At 41.2% G+C, this 15,122-nt stretch overlaps 1 protein-coding gene across 5 annotated transcripts in view; it reads right to left on the bottom strand.

Moving 5' to 3' along the window:
• NAA35 (N(alpha)-acetyltransferase 35, NatC auxiliary subunit) overlaps positions 1-15,122 on the bottom strand; it is a 257,112-nt gene that overhangs the window by 36,326 nt on the left and 205,664 nt on the right. For all 5 annotated transcript variants that reach the window (XM_029617219.1, XM_029617227.1, XM_029617242.1 and 2 more), the window contains one exon: positions 14,201-14,323. In XM_029617219.1, the coding sequence (XP_029473079.1) occupies positions 14,201-14,323 (123 nt within the window). Of the gene's footprint in view, positions 1-14,200; positions 14,324-15,122 lie in introns of those variants that run through there.

Below are 15,122 nucleotides of genomic sequence, written 5' to 3' on the forward strand. Positions count from 1 at the left end.
TATGTTGAAAAGGATAGAAGAAAGCGAAGATCCCTGGGGGACACCCGTGGTTAGGGAATACAGACTGGATGAGGAATCACCTATCATTATGTAATAAGACTGGTTAGAAAGAAAAGCGGAAAACTAGGAGTAAACCGTAGAAGTGATGCCCAATGCCTCCAGATGCCTTAGTAAGAGATTATGATTGAGGGTGTCGAAGGTTGAGGATATATCAAAGTAGGATCAGGAGATATTGGGATCCAGAGTCAAAACCAAGGCAGATGGTGTCAAAAGTAGACACCAAAGATGATTCCATACTGTAACATGGCCTAAATGCAAACTGCGAACTGTCAAGAAAGTTATGGATGTTTAAGAACTCTTAACTGATTGTAGACTATTTTTTCAGTGATCTTAGCCAATAAGGGAAGTGAGGAGATGGGTTGGTAATTTCCTGGTCTGTAGAGTCCAAATTAGTTTTCTCGATAACAGACGCACTACAGCATTTTTCAGCTTCAAAGGAACAACTCAACTCCTTCAGAGAGCGAAGCGTTGACAATTGATAACAGGGCTCACTTCAGAGCACAGCACCTTATGCAAAGCATCTGAATAGGAGTTCAGTACATAGAAATAGTCTTTCATCTGGTTGAGTATGGAAGACACTTCAGAAGATGAGGAGGGGATTAAAAAAAGACATATGTGAACTACTGACTACAGCTGAAGCAAAGGTGTCAACCATGTGAGTTGTTTTCCTAGAAAAAAATGAAGCAAAAGTCTCACACAGAGTGTAAGGAAGTAAGGGAGCTACCACTGGACAAGGTAATTAATGAGTGAACTATCCTGGATAGTACATGTGGGCGGAAAGAAGGTCAGCAATCTGAGTACAATACCATGAGCACAGAAAGAGAGAATGCTGTCTGTCACCACCCAAGGCACTCAGAGTAGACGCCTTGCCGTACCCGACCATGCAAGCTGCGCTTCACTGTCATAGTGACTCACAGTGGCGTGAACGGGAACAGTGTGACGACTGTGTCCCCAAGAACACTAGTGTACTGGGCATGGCATGGTGGTGGGTGGAGTTCCATGGCGTCACCCTCTGAGAACGCTCCAAGAAGCTGGATACAACCCTTGAAACTGCATTGGAAAAGGCTCACCTTCGTTTCCAAGGAACAATAGTAGCGAAGTCCATGGTGACTGACTGTGCCCATGGAGCCCTGCGGTCACGTCCCACGGCATCCGACCACATCCACTCATGTCCACAGTGGTGGCAGTGCCCGTAGGGCCCATAGCGCATATGCGCGTACCAATGAAGGGTCACATCAAGGGCACCAAATGACGCGGCACACATGGCTTCGATGGCGCTTAACCGAATCAGGATCAGATGGACTGTATATAGTGCCATCCCCAGCACCACAGGCACCCACAGACCTCTGCCTCTCGGTGGTACCTGATAAGCACCTGGTGCCTAAAGGAATCAATAGACCGGTGGTACCAAGGATGCCAGGAATGCCTGCAGGCAGAGACTCTGTAGCCCCAACACAGCACTTCGATACCCAAAGGAACATATGACTGCCAGCGCTATCGACTGTCCCTCTTGGCTCATCTATATGTCCGAGGGCGTCAATGTGATGAGCTCAATGTCTCTCGTCAGTGGCTATGGCAGACAATAGCACCACTAGACAACAAAACCAGGCGGGGCCTCTGACACACCCGATGATGATTGAGATCATCTGCGTGCACAATAGCCATAGTCCATGATGGGACAACACGGTGCTCCTCAGAGCCCCGTTGGGACATCATCAAGAATGCCTGAGGGCACTGGACCACTGAATCTGGATGCCTCGGTGTACCAGGGTGCCCTAAGTAGATGGCGAGCCCAGCACTCGATCCATCCAAGGCAGAAACCCATCACCCGAGGGCTTCAGTGGCACTCGAGGGCTCTCAAGAGCCCCGTGGATAATGCTTCAAGAACGACGAGAGTGCCCAAAGGCGATCCCAGAGCCTGATTGGTGGCACTCAATATAGTCAAGAGCAGTAACAAAAGGCAACAGTGGCCAACACGCTCAATGGCCTCCATGGCATCCCCGCATCATGATGGCACTGAATAAACCAATGGTATCAGGGCAGCTCCTCATCGCGACATCAGTGCCACACCTTGTGACAGTATCGTGGCCACTCACCGCAATTGCCTCGAGTGCACCCGTAGCAGCAAGGCCATGAACCTTGACTTCAAACAAGGGCTGCTGCAGCATCAAAGAACATACCCCGACAACATCAAGGATGGTTATGCACACACTTCGATAGAATTGAGGGAACGGCGGCACTGACGGCAACAGTGGCACCATGGCATCGATGAAGCTGCTGGCTCCACAGCATCAATGGCACCACGGCATCGATGGCCAAGAGGCCTCAAGTCAATAGCAGCGAGGGCATGGACATCAAGGTCGACCCTGATGGCATCGAGGGGAACCATGGCACTCAGTGACAAACCTGGGCCCCAATGCCAGCTGCTACTCCACCACATCGACGCCTACGGCACAGAAGGCCCTTAAGGTACCAAGGGCAGTCCCATATCTCAATGACCTCTAGGGTGTTCCTGCACCTCGGCGGTGTCAAGTGTGACCATGGTGCTTAATGACAAACCTAGTCCCCGAAGTGGTCCTGACAGATCAATGGGGCACTGGTCACAGATGTGCACAGGCAACCATTACTGGGCATGGCAAGCTGCTTGCCCAGGCTCCTGCTCACCCTCTCTCCCAGGGAACCTGCACTACCATCACCGGCAAGCAGAAGGGGAGGCTACGTCATCCAGGGCTCCTGCCTGTGGAGACTGGCTCCTTTGAGTGTGGGGAGGGATGAGCTCTCTCCCCAACAGGAATGGTATGGTCCTTGATCTCTTCACTGTCTGACCTCCATCAATACCGCTCGATTAGTGAATGACATGAAACTCCTGCCTGGGTAGAATTCAGGCTAGTCCCCAGGCTCAGCAGCCTACACAGATCACCCATGAACTGCATTCAGTCATTCCTGCCAGCACTGAATAAAAGGTACAAAAACAGACAGAGCAAGGAGAGGACACAAAAACTAAACTGTAGGTGATATATATATAATTTTTTTTTTCAAAAGGAAGAAAACTACCATAAGGAAAAGGAAGAAAACAGCTGTAGCTCTAGAAAATAATCACTTGCAAACACTGTAGAGGAAGAGAGTAAAGCTGAATACTGTGAGCACATGGCTCCTGCGACAACACAACTTTGCGGAAAAAAAGAGTCTGAGGGACTCTGCCTAGGGGGCAGGGTGATGACTACAGCTGCACATGCTCAGTAGGGCATGTTGAAATCTCTAGATTCTTAGAGATCAAAGTTCCGTGTTGGGCTCCATCTGATGATGTCACCCCATGTGTGAGGACTACCATCCTGCTTATCCTCGGAGAAACCTGATTATGGGCTCAAAACCTTCCATAAAACTAGTTGAACTTTCTATGAGCTTTTAGTTTGCTATAGATAGAAAGTGAGAGGTCTCTTATAGTCTTCTCTGACATGACAACTTTCTTCTGTGGGCAAGAGGAAAACTCTGAAGGAGATGAGAGCTGTCCTTGACTGTTTCAGAGGATTTCAGAAACCACGTGACCAGAGTTTCTCCTTTCCAAATTGACAAACACCCATGGCCAATCTGGATGAAACAGTTTATGTCATGAGGCCCTTACATTGTGGGACTGTTGTCAGGGGTTTCTCATTAAACACATTTACGTATATTTTTGCCAACAGAGAGTTTAATACAAGAAAACAGTAAATTCACAAAAATAAGATCCTTCCTGACTTACACTTGTAGGATGATACATCCAAAATAAGTAGTAATGCTGTTTTCCCATTCCCAGGAATCTTTTGAGGAGACCCCAAACCAGCTTGAAATGCTGCAGCTTGTTCAGACCCTATAAACCGCTCCTCCCAGGGACACACTGTACCAATAAGGGGGCCTAATGCTGGTCACGTCTTAAGAGCAGCTTCAAAACAAGTAGGGGTGTCTCTAATTATGCTACTATTGCCCCTCGTCACCAGCCTACATATTTAAATTTACATTCCTCTTGATTTTGCCCTTTGCACCTTCTACCCTATATTTTTGCTTTCCCACAAATTTTTCCCACCTGTTTTTTCTTTTCTGCTGAAGAACCCCACTAGCTAGTGCACCTGCTTGCCACTCACCTTTTTGTGAAGAATCCTTCAATATGCTCTTCAGATTCATCAAGAGGGAATTGTAAAGGTGAATACCCAGATATATCTGGAGAGCCTGAACCTTGGAACTTTTACCCTTGCCCTGCTCTCCCTGTGGTGCCTGTTTCTGCATACACTATTTTGAGATGTAGGAGCAAAAGAAACTTGTGGGTAGCAAGAAAAACAAAAGTGACAAGCAATACTCATTGTTCCCTTTGGGTGGCATTGCAAAAGGTAGGAACTTACTATGCGGAGGACCTTACTGCATACCCCGACTGATGATTTATTTTTGACAGAACAGAAGTAGGAATATCAAAGGGGGAAGCAGATGCTGGTGTAGTTGATGTAAGGGATTGGGGAAATAAAATATATGTACGCAAACACATGATAGCATTTATAGTTCACTGTGAACTTTTGTATCCTGCACAAGAGGAAAAAGGGGAAATTGGAAAATATATGATAAAAATATAATCAAGAGGGATGTAAGGGTGGGAGTAAATGAGTAATGAGACTTAGGAAAATTATGTATCCTGGCGTCATGGTGAAGGATTTATTACACACCAGATATTGTAAAAATCAGGTATATAAGGAGATACAGAAAGCCTGAGAATTTTGGAGAAGGCTAGCATATTTCTGAGGCATGTGACTACATTATTATGTGGTACTCCTTACCTTCTCCCCAGGTTAAACAAATAAGAGAACCGATTTTAGGATATTGCTTTTGTGCTTTTTAATAATACTTATAGCTGAGCACAAGATTATGATTATTATACAAATTAAAAGAAATGATTATAAATAACTTGTAATAATTTTCATATTGTTCCTAATAAAAGAATTATAATAAATAATTCTGAATACAAGTCTTTCTCTTCCTAAATATATAGGTAAGAGAGAAAGGGAGACACTTGGGGGAGGAAAGTTTAGCCTGACTAAATTGGCAATCTCCTACAAAAAGAACCAATACATGTTTATTTGGCAGAAATTATAAATAGTAAAAGTAGGGTAAAGTTCAGTCAGGCTAAACACATTACAGCTTCCCCAATTTCTCACAGGTACAAATGGCTCTTTCACCAGAGCTCCAGTCTCTCACCACCAGAGCCCATGGTTCGAGACCTCAACCAACCCTTACAAATGGGCATTCTCATTGGACAGCATGTTGGAATGATGGTTTCTTAGTTATGGTGGGGGACTTGATAGTGCCCAAGGCAGAACCTTTGTATGCATGTTTTTTTAAAACATAGTCTAAACGAAATCTATCATCATGGCCAGAAGTTCAGAGTCTGCAAGCTGAATTGTCTACTACCAAAGATATGCCCTTCAAGGTCAGGTACCTGAGCTCATAACAGTTAAGTGACTCAAAGAGGTTTCTATCATCTGGATGAGAACCCTACTGGCATCCCATGATGAAGCAAGGTCTTTCATAGGAGGTTTAACATATAAGACTATATATGAACCTTCAAATTAAAAACTAGAAAGAAATATTCCTTCTAAGGATTTGTGGAAAGAGCCATTTGTGGCAAATGTATTCGGATAAGACAGATTTAAACAGGTTTAGAAAGTGTGCTAGCATTTTTCAGGTGCAAAAAGTAAATTGGTTTAGGGACTTGTTTTCACAGAAAAAGGAGAAGCTTTCCCATTTGAAGTTGTATATCTCATGCATATTCAAAGTGGATATATGAAAACTAGACCTGTTTGTTGCTCATAAGAACAGAGATGGCCACTCCTAGGAGAGCAGATCTCAACTCAGCCTCTCTCTTAGAATGTCTTTCCTTGCCACATAGGCAACCATCAGAGCTATCTAATGAGTTCGCCAAATCCCACAATGTGAGGGACACAAGCTGTTTCATTCAATTTGTCAATGAGCATTTGTCACTTTGGAAACAGGAAACTATTGGTTGCTTGATTTCTGAAGTCCTTTGAAACAGTCAGGGACAACTCTCATCTCCATCAAAGAGTTGATGCGGCATCAAAATTTTGGGGATAGACTATGTGCTCTAGATATGAAGCTCCTTTAGGTGACCTATAATGCACAGTTTTCATGCATCTGTAATCATCACAATTTGGAGGATCTAGAATTTGGAAGGGTCTGCCCCGATTAATTTGACAATGAAACTGCAACCAGATCAAACTCACTCAGATGTGATTATTGAGTCTCTCAGTGATCTGAAACCACTGTTACCTTAGTGTTTTCTGAGTTTATCTCACAGACATATTTTATAGCAATGGCCTGCACAGTACTGGCCATAAAGTTTAGTTTTTTAAACATGTATCTGACCAGTGTCTGCTGCTTCTAAATTATCTTCATGGCAAAAGTAATTATGCTTTGGGATCTTCATTCAGAAATATACACTGTCAATCCTTATCCTACTAGCAGTCCAGGAGAGAGGGGGTGCCAGCATGGCCATTTGGCTAGGGCCTACAATGTTCAAGGGGCCTACTTTTGTTGGGCAAAATGTAAAAAAAAAAAGCTAAATATATCTATTTGTAACATGTATAAATAATACATTTATTCAACTTATTGTACATTTTTATGCAAGTATGCATTTTGTTCTTTAAATTTAAATATGACAGTTTTATTTTATAGAGGTGAGCAAGCTTACAAACTTAACAGCAGAATGTAAGGCTGACCTTGGTGGTATTGAAAAGTATCTGGACAGTTTTGAATGTGTTTTCATGGCTTCAATTTGGATTAAAGTGCTAACAATGATACATGAGGTAAATCTACTATTGGAATGCCGTGATGCAACATTGGACGCAGACAGAGACAATATCAATCAATTACAAGATCTTCTGAAGCTTAGAGACAAGTAGGATGAAATACTTCAAGAAGTCCAAACAGTGTCAAGTAAAATAGGTATATTGACTAACTTTAATTTGTGTCGTGGTTCCACACATTCAACTCAACAACATGCAGAAAATTACTTCATGGTGAATGTCTTCCATCACATAATAGACTTGTACTTAATGGACTTAAGTGTCGATTTTCTGCAGTTAAAGAAATATGCAACCATTTTGATTTCTTGGGACTTTAAGAACTTGAGTGAAGACAAATTATTTCAAAAAGTTAACAGATTTGTGAGCCAATATGCGAATCAAGTTTCAGTTGTACTCCTCAATGAAATAGCTTGAGTGTTTAACGTAAATTTTAAAATTGATATGTCACCGAAAAAATTTACAGTTAAATATTGAGTTTGAAGTTATCTAATATTTTTCCGAATGTCCTTATTGCACTGAGAATTTTCTTGACACTTCCAGCAATGGTGGCATCAAATGAAAGAAGCTTTAGTGTCCTAAAATTAATGAAATCCTATTTGTGATCGACAATGGGACAAGAATGACTAAATGGATTGGCTATATTGAATATGAATAGTGATATATCAGTTACTTGACTTTTCAATTGTAAATGAAGAATTTGCTAACAAAAAAGCTCATAAAGCCTTCTTAAATAAATAAAAATTATTTGGGAAATTTAGAAAATGATTTCTCTTATTAAGTATCATATCAGAACCTTACATAGGTGACTACTTTTCTTAGCTGACATGGGCCTAATTCCTGCTCTCTCCGGTCCTGCCTACTAGCAATTCACAATGATGCCGCAAATATTTATGAAATGTATCATTAACTTCAATGGTAACATGTGAATCTCTAAATATTCATGAGTTGCCAGATCAGTGGCAATTTTAAAAAGTTGGAAATCTAGGCATCAGCTTGAGTTATGCACAGCAGAACTTCTTGGATCTAATTATGGGGCCGATGCAATACAGGGGCTGATGCAATACAGTGTACTCAAACAAGTGCACTGTATAACCTGAAGTTGGACGTGGGTTGTATAGGCGCTAGGTAATCCCGTTATGCAATGCGGAGTGAAACTAATAGCGCTCATCACATGCAAATGCATGTGAATGAGGCTATTAGCTATTCACTTCACATGCAAATAGAAAATGTGTGTCTAAGATGTACATTTTTGTGCTCAGAAATTAACACCTGCCCGGAGCAGGCATTAATTGCTGAGCGCTCCTAAAAGTAGTATAGAAAAGCATAAAATCTGCTTTTCTGTACAGCTTGCGATATTAAGTAGGAGGAAGAAATCTTTCAAAAAACAATTAAAACAAAGATTTTTAAAAAAAAGCACCGGCAATTGGGTGCAGGAAATGGACACTCAGATGACAAGCATCCGTTTCCTGAACCCCTGTGTTGCGTGTCCCAGCCGCATGGGCTGGGACACGCAACACAGGGGTTCATCTGGCACTACCTTCCACTAGCACGGGCTTGGCTGCTTCCACGAACCCCTAGCGACCCCGTCGCTCACCATGGCCTCCCTCAGCATCGCCTTCAATGCAGGCCTCACAGTGGAACTCCCGTCGGGGCTCTGCGTCTTCGGCCGTCTCGGCCACTCCTCTAGGTGCGCGCACGCGGCCAACGTCATCCCATTTAAAGGGCCCAGCGTGGGAAAACCTCGGGAGGCACGCTCCGATGACATCACACGAGCCCTGTATATAAGACAGGGCTCAAACCCCTGATCCCTGCCTTGACAATCGGGTCGACACTTCTGTGTTCTAGTTTGCCTGTTCCAGCATCTCCTTGTTCCAGCATCTCCTCGTTCCCTGGTAGTACCCTTCGGACTGATCTCACGGTACTGACCATTGCCTGTTTTTGACCACGTCTGACCGCTGCCTGTCCCTTGACCACGTCTGACTGCTGCCTGGAACTTGACCTTCTCCTACCCTGACTACGCCCAGACTGACCACAGGTACTGACCCTTGCTTCGGCTGACCATTCTGGACTGATACTCTGGCTTTGATCCTCGCTATCCACTTGGACACTCACTTCTGGCCTTCTGTGACCAGACACCCTTGTTCATGGTGGGCACACCCCTTCGCTACCTCTCTGGGAGACCCTGCGAGGCCCTCCTACGTCCAGGTGGCCCGGGTACCCAAGGGCTCAACCTGCGGAAACCCTGGGCTGTTATTGGCAAAGTTCCAGCTAGCCTCTGTCTCCTCCTGTGCTCTGCCTCCTGGTGGCAGGCACTCTCTGGGTCCGACCAGAGGGCTGTACCAATCCTGCACCAGGTCAAGGGTCCACCTCCAGCGCAACACCCTGGCTATCTGCTGTTTAGGAAAACCGACACCGATAAATTCCTAACCAGCGAATTGCCGACGCTCGCGGCCTCCTTGATAATGCAACCCCTAATTTAAATATTGCATGGCGCCCCCAGGAGGGGTGCCTGGGAGTGCATTAGGAAAGCGGGTGCTGACCTTTCAGCACACAATTATTGCATCGGCCCATAGATATTTAATTCAATTGATCCTTGTAGTAATCCATACTGTCTTGGCTCTTGCCTGAGAAGTATCTTTGACCAGTTTTTAGTACAGATGTGGAAATAAGACCCAGAATCTGTGCAAATATGCCTCAAATATGATTAAACATTTCATAAAAACATGGTGTTGTCAAAAGACAACACATAATACTAGGTAATGTAGTGCTCCTAATATAAACTAAAGGTATTTCTTAGAAACTTTATATATAAAGCAAATTACGGCCATAAGGCTCACCTCATCTGCCCATTTTGCTTCTTTTTGCAATGTCACAGGCTACCAGACATACTAGATCTCAGATTGATTTTCCCTTCACTTCTTCAGTCAAAGATTCTGTGTTTATTCCATGCTTTCTTGAATTCTATTGCTGTTTTGGTCTCCACCACCTCCACTAAAAGGATGTTTCAGTGACTGGCATGAATTCAAACTTCCTTGAGGTTCTGACAATATAGCAAGGCTCTCTTAATTTGGGAGGGGAAGGACAGAAGCTAAAGAAAATATTTTGCAGCGTCTTTGGTAAAACAGCTAGTTAAGCTCCATTAATATCACAATAGATCTGGATCTGACTTGTTTTTCAGCATCAGGAATACCAAAAATGAAATCTCTGACTTCGAATGTGATGGCATGGATTCTAAAAATAGAATTCTTGTCTCAGGCAGATCTGATGAAAGTAGAGTTTGAATATTTCTTTTAGTAGACAGTTTGGAGGGTTGCAGCAAAATAAAATTCTGCAACTGTCCAACAAGTCAGTGTAGCGCCATGCCAATGAAGGCAATTATGTTCAACAATTTGCGAAAAAAACCCAACCTCAACCACCCCAATTAGCCTGTCTTGATATGGGTTATCTCTTCACCATGTCAAAAAAAAAATGAATTCTGGATTTGATTTGTTGCAAAAGTAGGGCTTAAGGTTTTTGGCCTTGCCCACTCTGTAAAGGCTACTAGCACTTTATGGTGGTGCTAATAAGTTCCAGAGAAAGAAATTATTTTTTTTTAACTCTTTATTTATGCATTTATAAATGTACACAAAAGTAAAATTCTGTACATAAATAAACAATCCAAGAACCCGTAATTATAATGGAACTTAGCTGTAATTACAATCCACATCAAGCGGAGAAGGAGCAACTCAAGAAACTAATAACCCTCCCCCCACTGAATATTGATTATTACTGTCCCATCACGTAGGTCAGGATACACTTACTTGACTTTCCATATTCTGTGGGAATCCCTCCAGCTGCACAGGATCAGAACACAATTATTCCCTTGGAACTTAATTAGGCATCTACAGGGAAATTTCAGAAGAAACATAGCCCCAAGAGCAAGAATTCTTTGTATCTTTAAAAGAAAAACTCTAAGATTTAATTGGGTTGTAGTTCTTAATATGGAACCTAACATTGTGTAACTACAGCAAGAGTTATTTTTCCCTATGTGCAATACTTTGCACTTGTCCACATTAAATTTCATCTGCCATTTGGATGCCCAGTCTTCCAGTCTTAAAAGGTCCTCCTGTAATGTATCACAATCCGCTTGTGATTTAACTACTCTGAATAATTTTGTATCATCCGCAAATTTGATAACCTCACTTGTCTTATTCCTTTCCAGATCGTTTATATATATATTGAAAAGAACTGGTCCAAGTACAGATCCCTGAGGCACTCCACTGTTTACCCTTTTCCACTGAAAAAATTGACCATTTAATCCTACTCTCTGTTTCCTGTCTTTTAACCAGTTTGTAATCCACAAAAGGACATCGCCTCCTATTCCATAACTTTTTAGTTTTCTTAGAAGCCTCTCATGAGGACTTTGTCAAACGCCTTCTGAAAATCCAAATACACTACATCTATCAGTTCACCTTTGGCCACATGTTTATTAACCTCTTCAAAAAATGAAGGACATTTGTTAAGCAAGACTTCCCTTGGGTAAATCCATGTTGACTGTGTTCCATTAAACCATGTCTTTCTATATGCTCTACGATTTTGATCTTTAGGATAGTTTCCACTATTTTTCCCAGCACTGATGTCAGGCTCACTGACTTAAGATGGGAAAAGTCCTTTCGTATACCATGCTCATTGTTGCCTGGGAAATACCACACATCTCCAGAAGCAATCTTTGCCATCTCATCCAAAAAAGAGACACAGTCAAAAGAAAGTATCAAATAAGTAAAATCATATAAGGGGGAATACTGTAAAAAACTATTTGGCACACTTGATAGGCAATGTTGAAAAAAAATTCAACCCCTCAGTCACAAAACAGAAGTAGTTGAAAAAAGGGGAATAAATCAAAATATGAAGAAAAAATTCAGACAGTATAAAAAAAACAAAAAAAAACCCAACAAAAACTAGCCAAGTGTAAAGCAGCAGCAGGAATTTGATAAGGTGAACATACCCCTAGAAAAGGAGCATTGGCAAAGAAACAGAGGTGATTTCTAATAGCTGTAACTCTTCCTAGTAGCACAAAAATTATTTTAAAGCTCTAATACTTGGGAGAAATTCATCTGATCAGCACACAAACACAGATGATGACCCATGAATGTGACCATTCCTGATGCCTATTTTGAAAAGACATTAAATAGAAATGACTGATAATTAACTATACCATCTTGTTGACAGCCATATAAAATTAAACCACATCTAATGATTCTGTCTTCCGAGTAAATTTCAACTGCAGTGACATACGGACTTTCAAACTATGCACCAGGGGTCAGCAATGTTTTTGGCCAAATGTTATAAAAATGGTAATACAACTAATAGAGGTGTTATCATACCAAAAAGTGGAATTCCCCCTCGTGGTAATCCAGTCTCCTTGCAACATCCAGCCTGTGATGAAAACTAGACTAATTTGGGCCACAATACGCCTATGCCTCCTGTTTCACCCAGCGCATGAGTTTAGAAAAACCTCATGGTGCCAGTACTGAGAGAACAGTGCGCCTGAAGAAAGTCAGTCGCACAGCATTATAAGGCATGCCTGCTGGAGATGGCCAATTCCTGTATACAAGATAAGCCATAGTTAGCAAGCTACGGAGAAAAACTATTTAAAAGTATAAATCCTTCCATGTGATAATGCAGAGCTTTGTCTGGGTATCTTCATACTAATGAGAATATAAAATACTGATACACAACCCACATTTCTGTAACCAGAAGTCTTTAGTTTAAGGGGTTTTTTTTGTTTGTTTGTTTTAATTTGGAGGATCAACTTCAGTGCTTCAAATCATTTCTAATTTAACTTATACCCTGCTTATTCAGGCCAAAAGGACTGCCCAAATCGACTGACAAGTCAAATACAATTTTAAAAGAGTCAATAGCTGCAATATAAGCCTATAGATACAATAAAAATAACGTGCTAATAAAAATGTCAAAACATTCCAAATTGCATATTGCATCATCAAGATACTGTAAACCAATATGATGTCGCCACGAATATCGGTATAGAAAAGCTGTTAATTAAATAAATACATCTCAGTAGTATGAGCCCCCTCTTGCCATCTTTCCCTAACTAGCTCCCTTCTCTCACAGAAGGCAGGGCAAAACTAAACCCCAAATCCCCTACCTCAAAAAAGCAACAACAAATATACTAACAGCAGCACCATAAATTACAGCCATTATGAAATTCTCAGTTCCCATCTCTCTCCGTTGACTCCAAAGCCCCCAAAGGAGTGATCCTCTTTGGATCATCTTTTCAAAGACAACTTTGCTGGTATTAAATTCCAAAATGGTTTAGGGATGGCAGCTTTTAAGACTGCAATATGGAAGTCACAAAGAACGTAATACCTTGTTTGCCTTTTTTTTTTGTAAATATGATGCAACTTAACATTAATTAATCAAAAAATTAAACCTGATTTCAAATTAAATTAAAATGGCTAAATCTAAAATAGATTTCAAATGCAGGTATTTATTGAATATTTGTGATTTTTATAATCTGTGTCATTTTAAAATGCCAGTTTATGTCTTTAAAAACAAACCAAAAAACCCTTTTATCTTTATGAGTATCTACTCTAACCTATTGCTATTACTCTAATCATCAGTTGTCTTGCCAATGAATACTCAAGGTGAGTTACAACAATAAAATCACAGAATTAACACCGTAAAACATTTAAACAAACATTACATTTAATATACAAGGAGAATGACAATATATACATAAAACTAACACCATTAAAACAGTCAAATAATTAAAAACAAATAATCCAGAACAGGATGATAAATGAACCAAAACAAGACTGTTGAAATTCACTTGTTATTCAGAAAGGTTTCTGCCCATGGTACCCTGGCACAAATGTGCTCAAGCCTTCTTTAATGGATGCTTTTTTTTTTTTTTTTTTTTTTATAAGGAAGTTGACAAGCTTCTGAGCGTTTATAGACAGCTCTATTTAAGGCCATAAGTGCCTGACCTTAACTTTAGAAGCAACACCAAGATTTCAGGAAGCTTTTTTGTTTCACATTTATCAGACAAGTCTGTTTTGAGTATTGGAAAAAATTGAAATCTACCTTTATTGTTAGCTTCCCACACCTGAAAGGTGATTAGTTTGTTTTCTGTTCAGATGTAATTACATTAAAGCATAATACCTTAGCTTCCCATTAACTACTTTACAATTAAGTTCTTCTATTCTACAAAGTTTTAGTTAGTAAGAGAACAAAAATCTTATTCTTGTTCAAACAAAAAGCAAACAATTTTTATTTCTTGCTTCTCATATTAGTCTCACCTCCTGGTCTGGGTTAGGGATATTCTCCAAAATCATTTTAGCCTGCTGAAAGTGTTTGCTAGCTGCCATGTAAAGGTCACAGGACTGAGGAGGAGGACTGTACTTGTTCAGGTCGGACATTTCCTAAAAACAAAACACCGAAATCAAAACAAATATAAAACTGAAAAAAAAAAAAGCCAGCCACAAATTTCTAAATGCATGCACACTTCTGAACGTACCAAGCTCAGGTAGGATGATCATTTTTTTACCCAGCAGTTTCTCTCCTCACCTGGGACTATGAACACTGCTTCTGCATCTTCAGCTTTGGTCTGCCTGAAGAACATTCTGTTTTTGGGCACTTCAAAGCAGATTAGTTTTACATACTGTGGATATTTCCCTTACAATTTAAGTTTATACCTAAAGCAATGAAGGGTAAAGTGACGTTTCCAAGGTCACAAGACACAGCAGTGGGATTTGAACCCTGGTCTCCCACTGCTCTGACCACTAGGCTACTCCTCCACCATTGAAATGCTGGGTCAGGGAGCATGTATACTTAAACACATCCTCTCAAAAATCAAAGGTATGCATGTAAGTTCTATCCCAAATCTACCCCTTGAAACGTTTCTTTGTTGTGCGCATATAAGTAAGCGCAAAATCATTTTTGCAGATACATATGTGCAAACTCTCCTTCTCCTCTCCCCTGGGCAATTATCAAAAAACAATTTACAGGCATAAAACTGGGGTTTATGCATGCAAATCCTTTACAAAACGGACCCCAATGGTTATGAGTCCACCCAAGGTAGAAGGCAACAGCATTCCTACAATTTAGGGAATGAAAAGCCTTTTCACGTTTACAAAGATGAGACCTAGGGAAAAATATAAGATGAACATTGACTGGTTAAGACAGAAATCCGACACCACATTAGACAGGAACTTGAGAGCA

The sequence above is a fragment of the Rhinatrema bivittatum genome, chromosome 1, assembly GCF_901001135.1.
Source record: "Rhinatrema bivittatum chromosome 1, aRhiBiv1.1, whole genome shotgun sequence".
In the NCBI taxonomy this organism is placed as follows: domain Eukaryota; kingdom Metazoa; phylum Chordata; class Amphibia; order Gymnophiona; family Rhinatrematidae; genus Rhinatrema; species Rhinatrema bivittatum.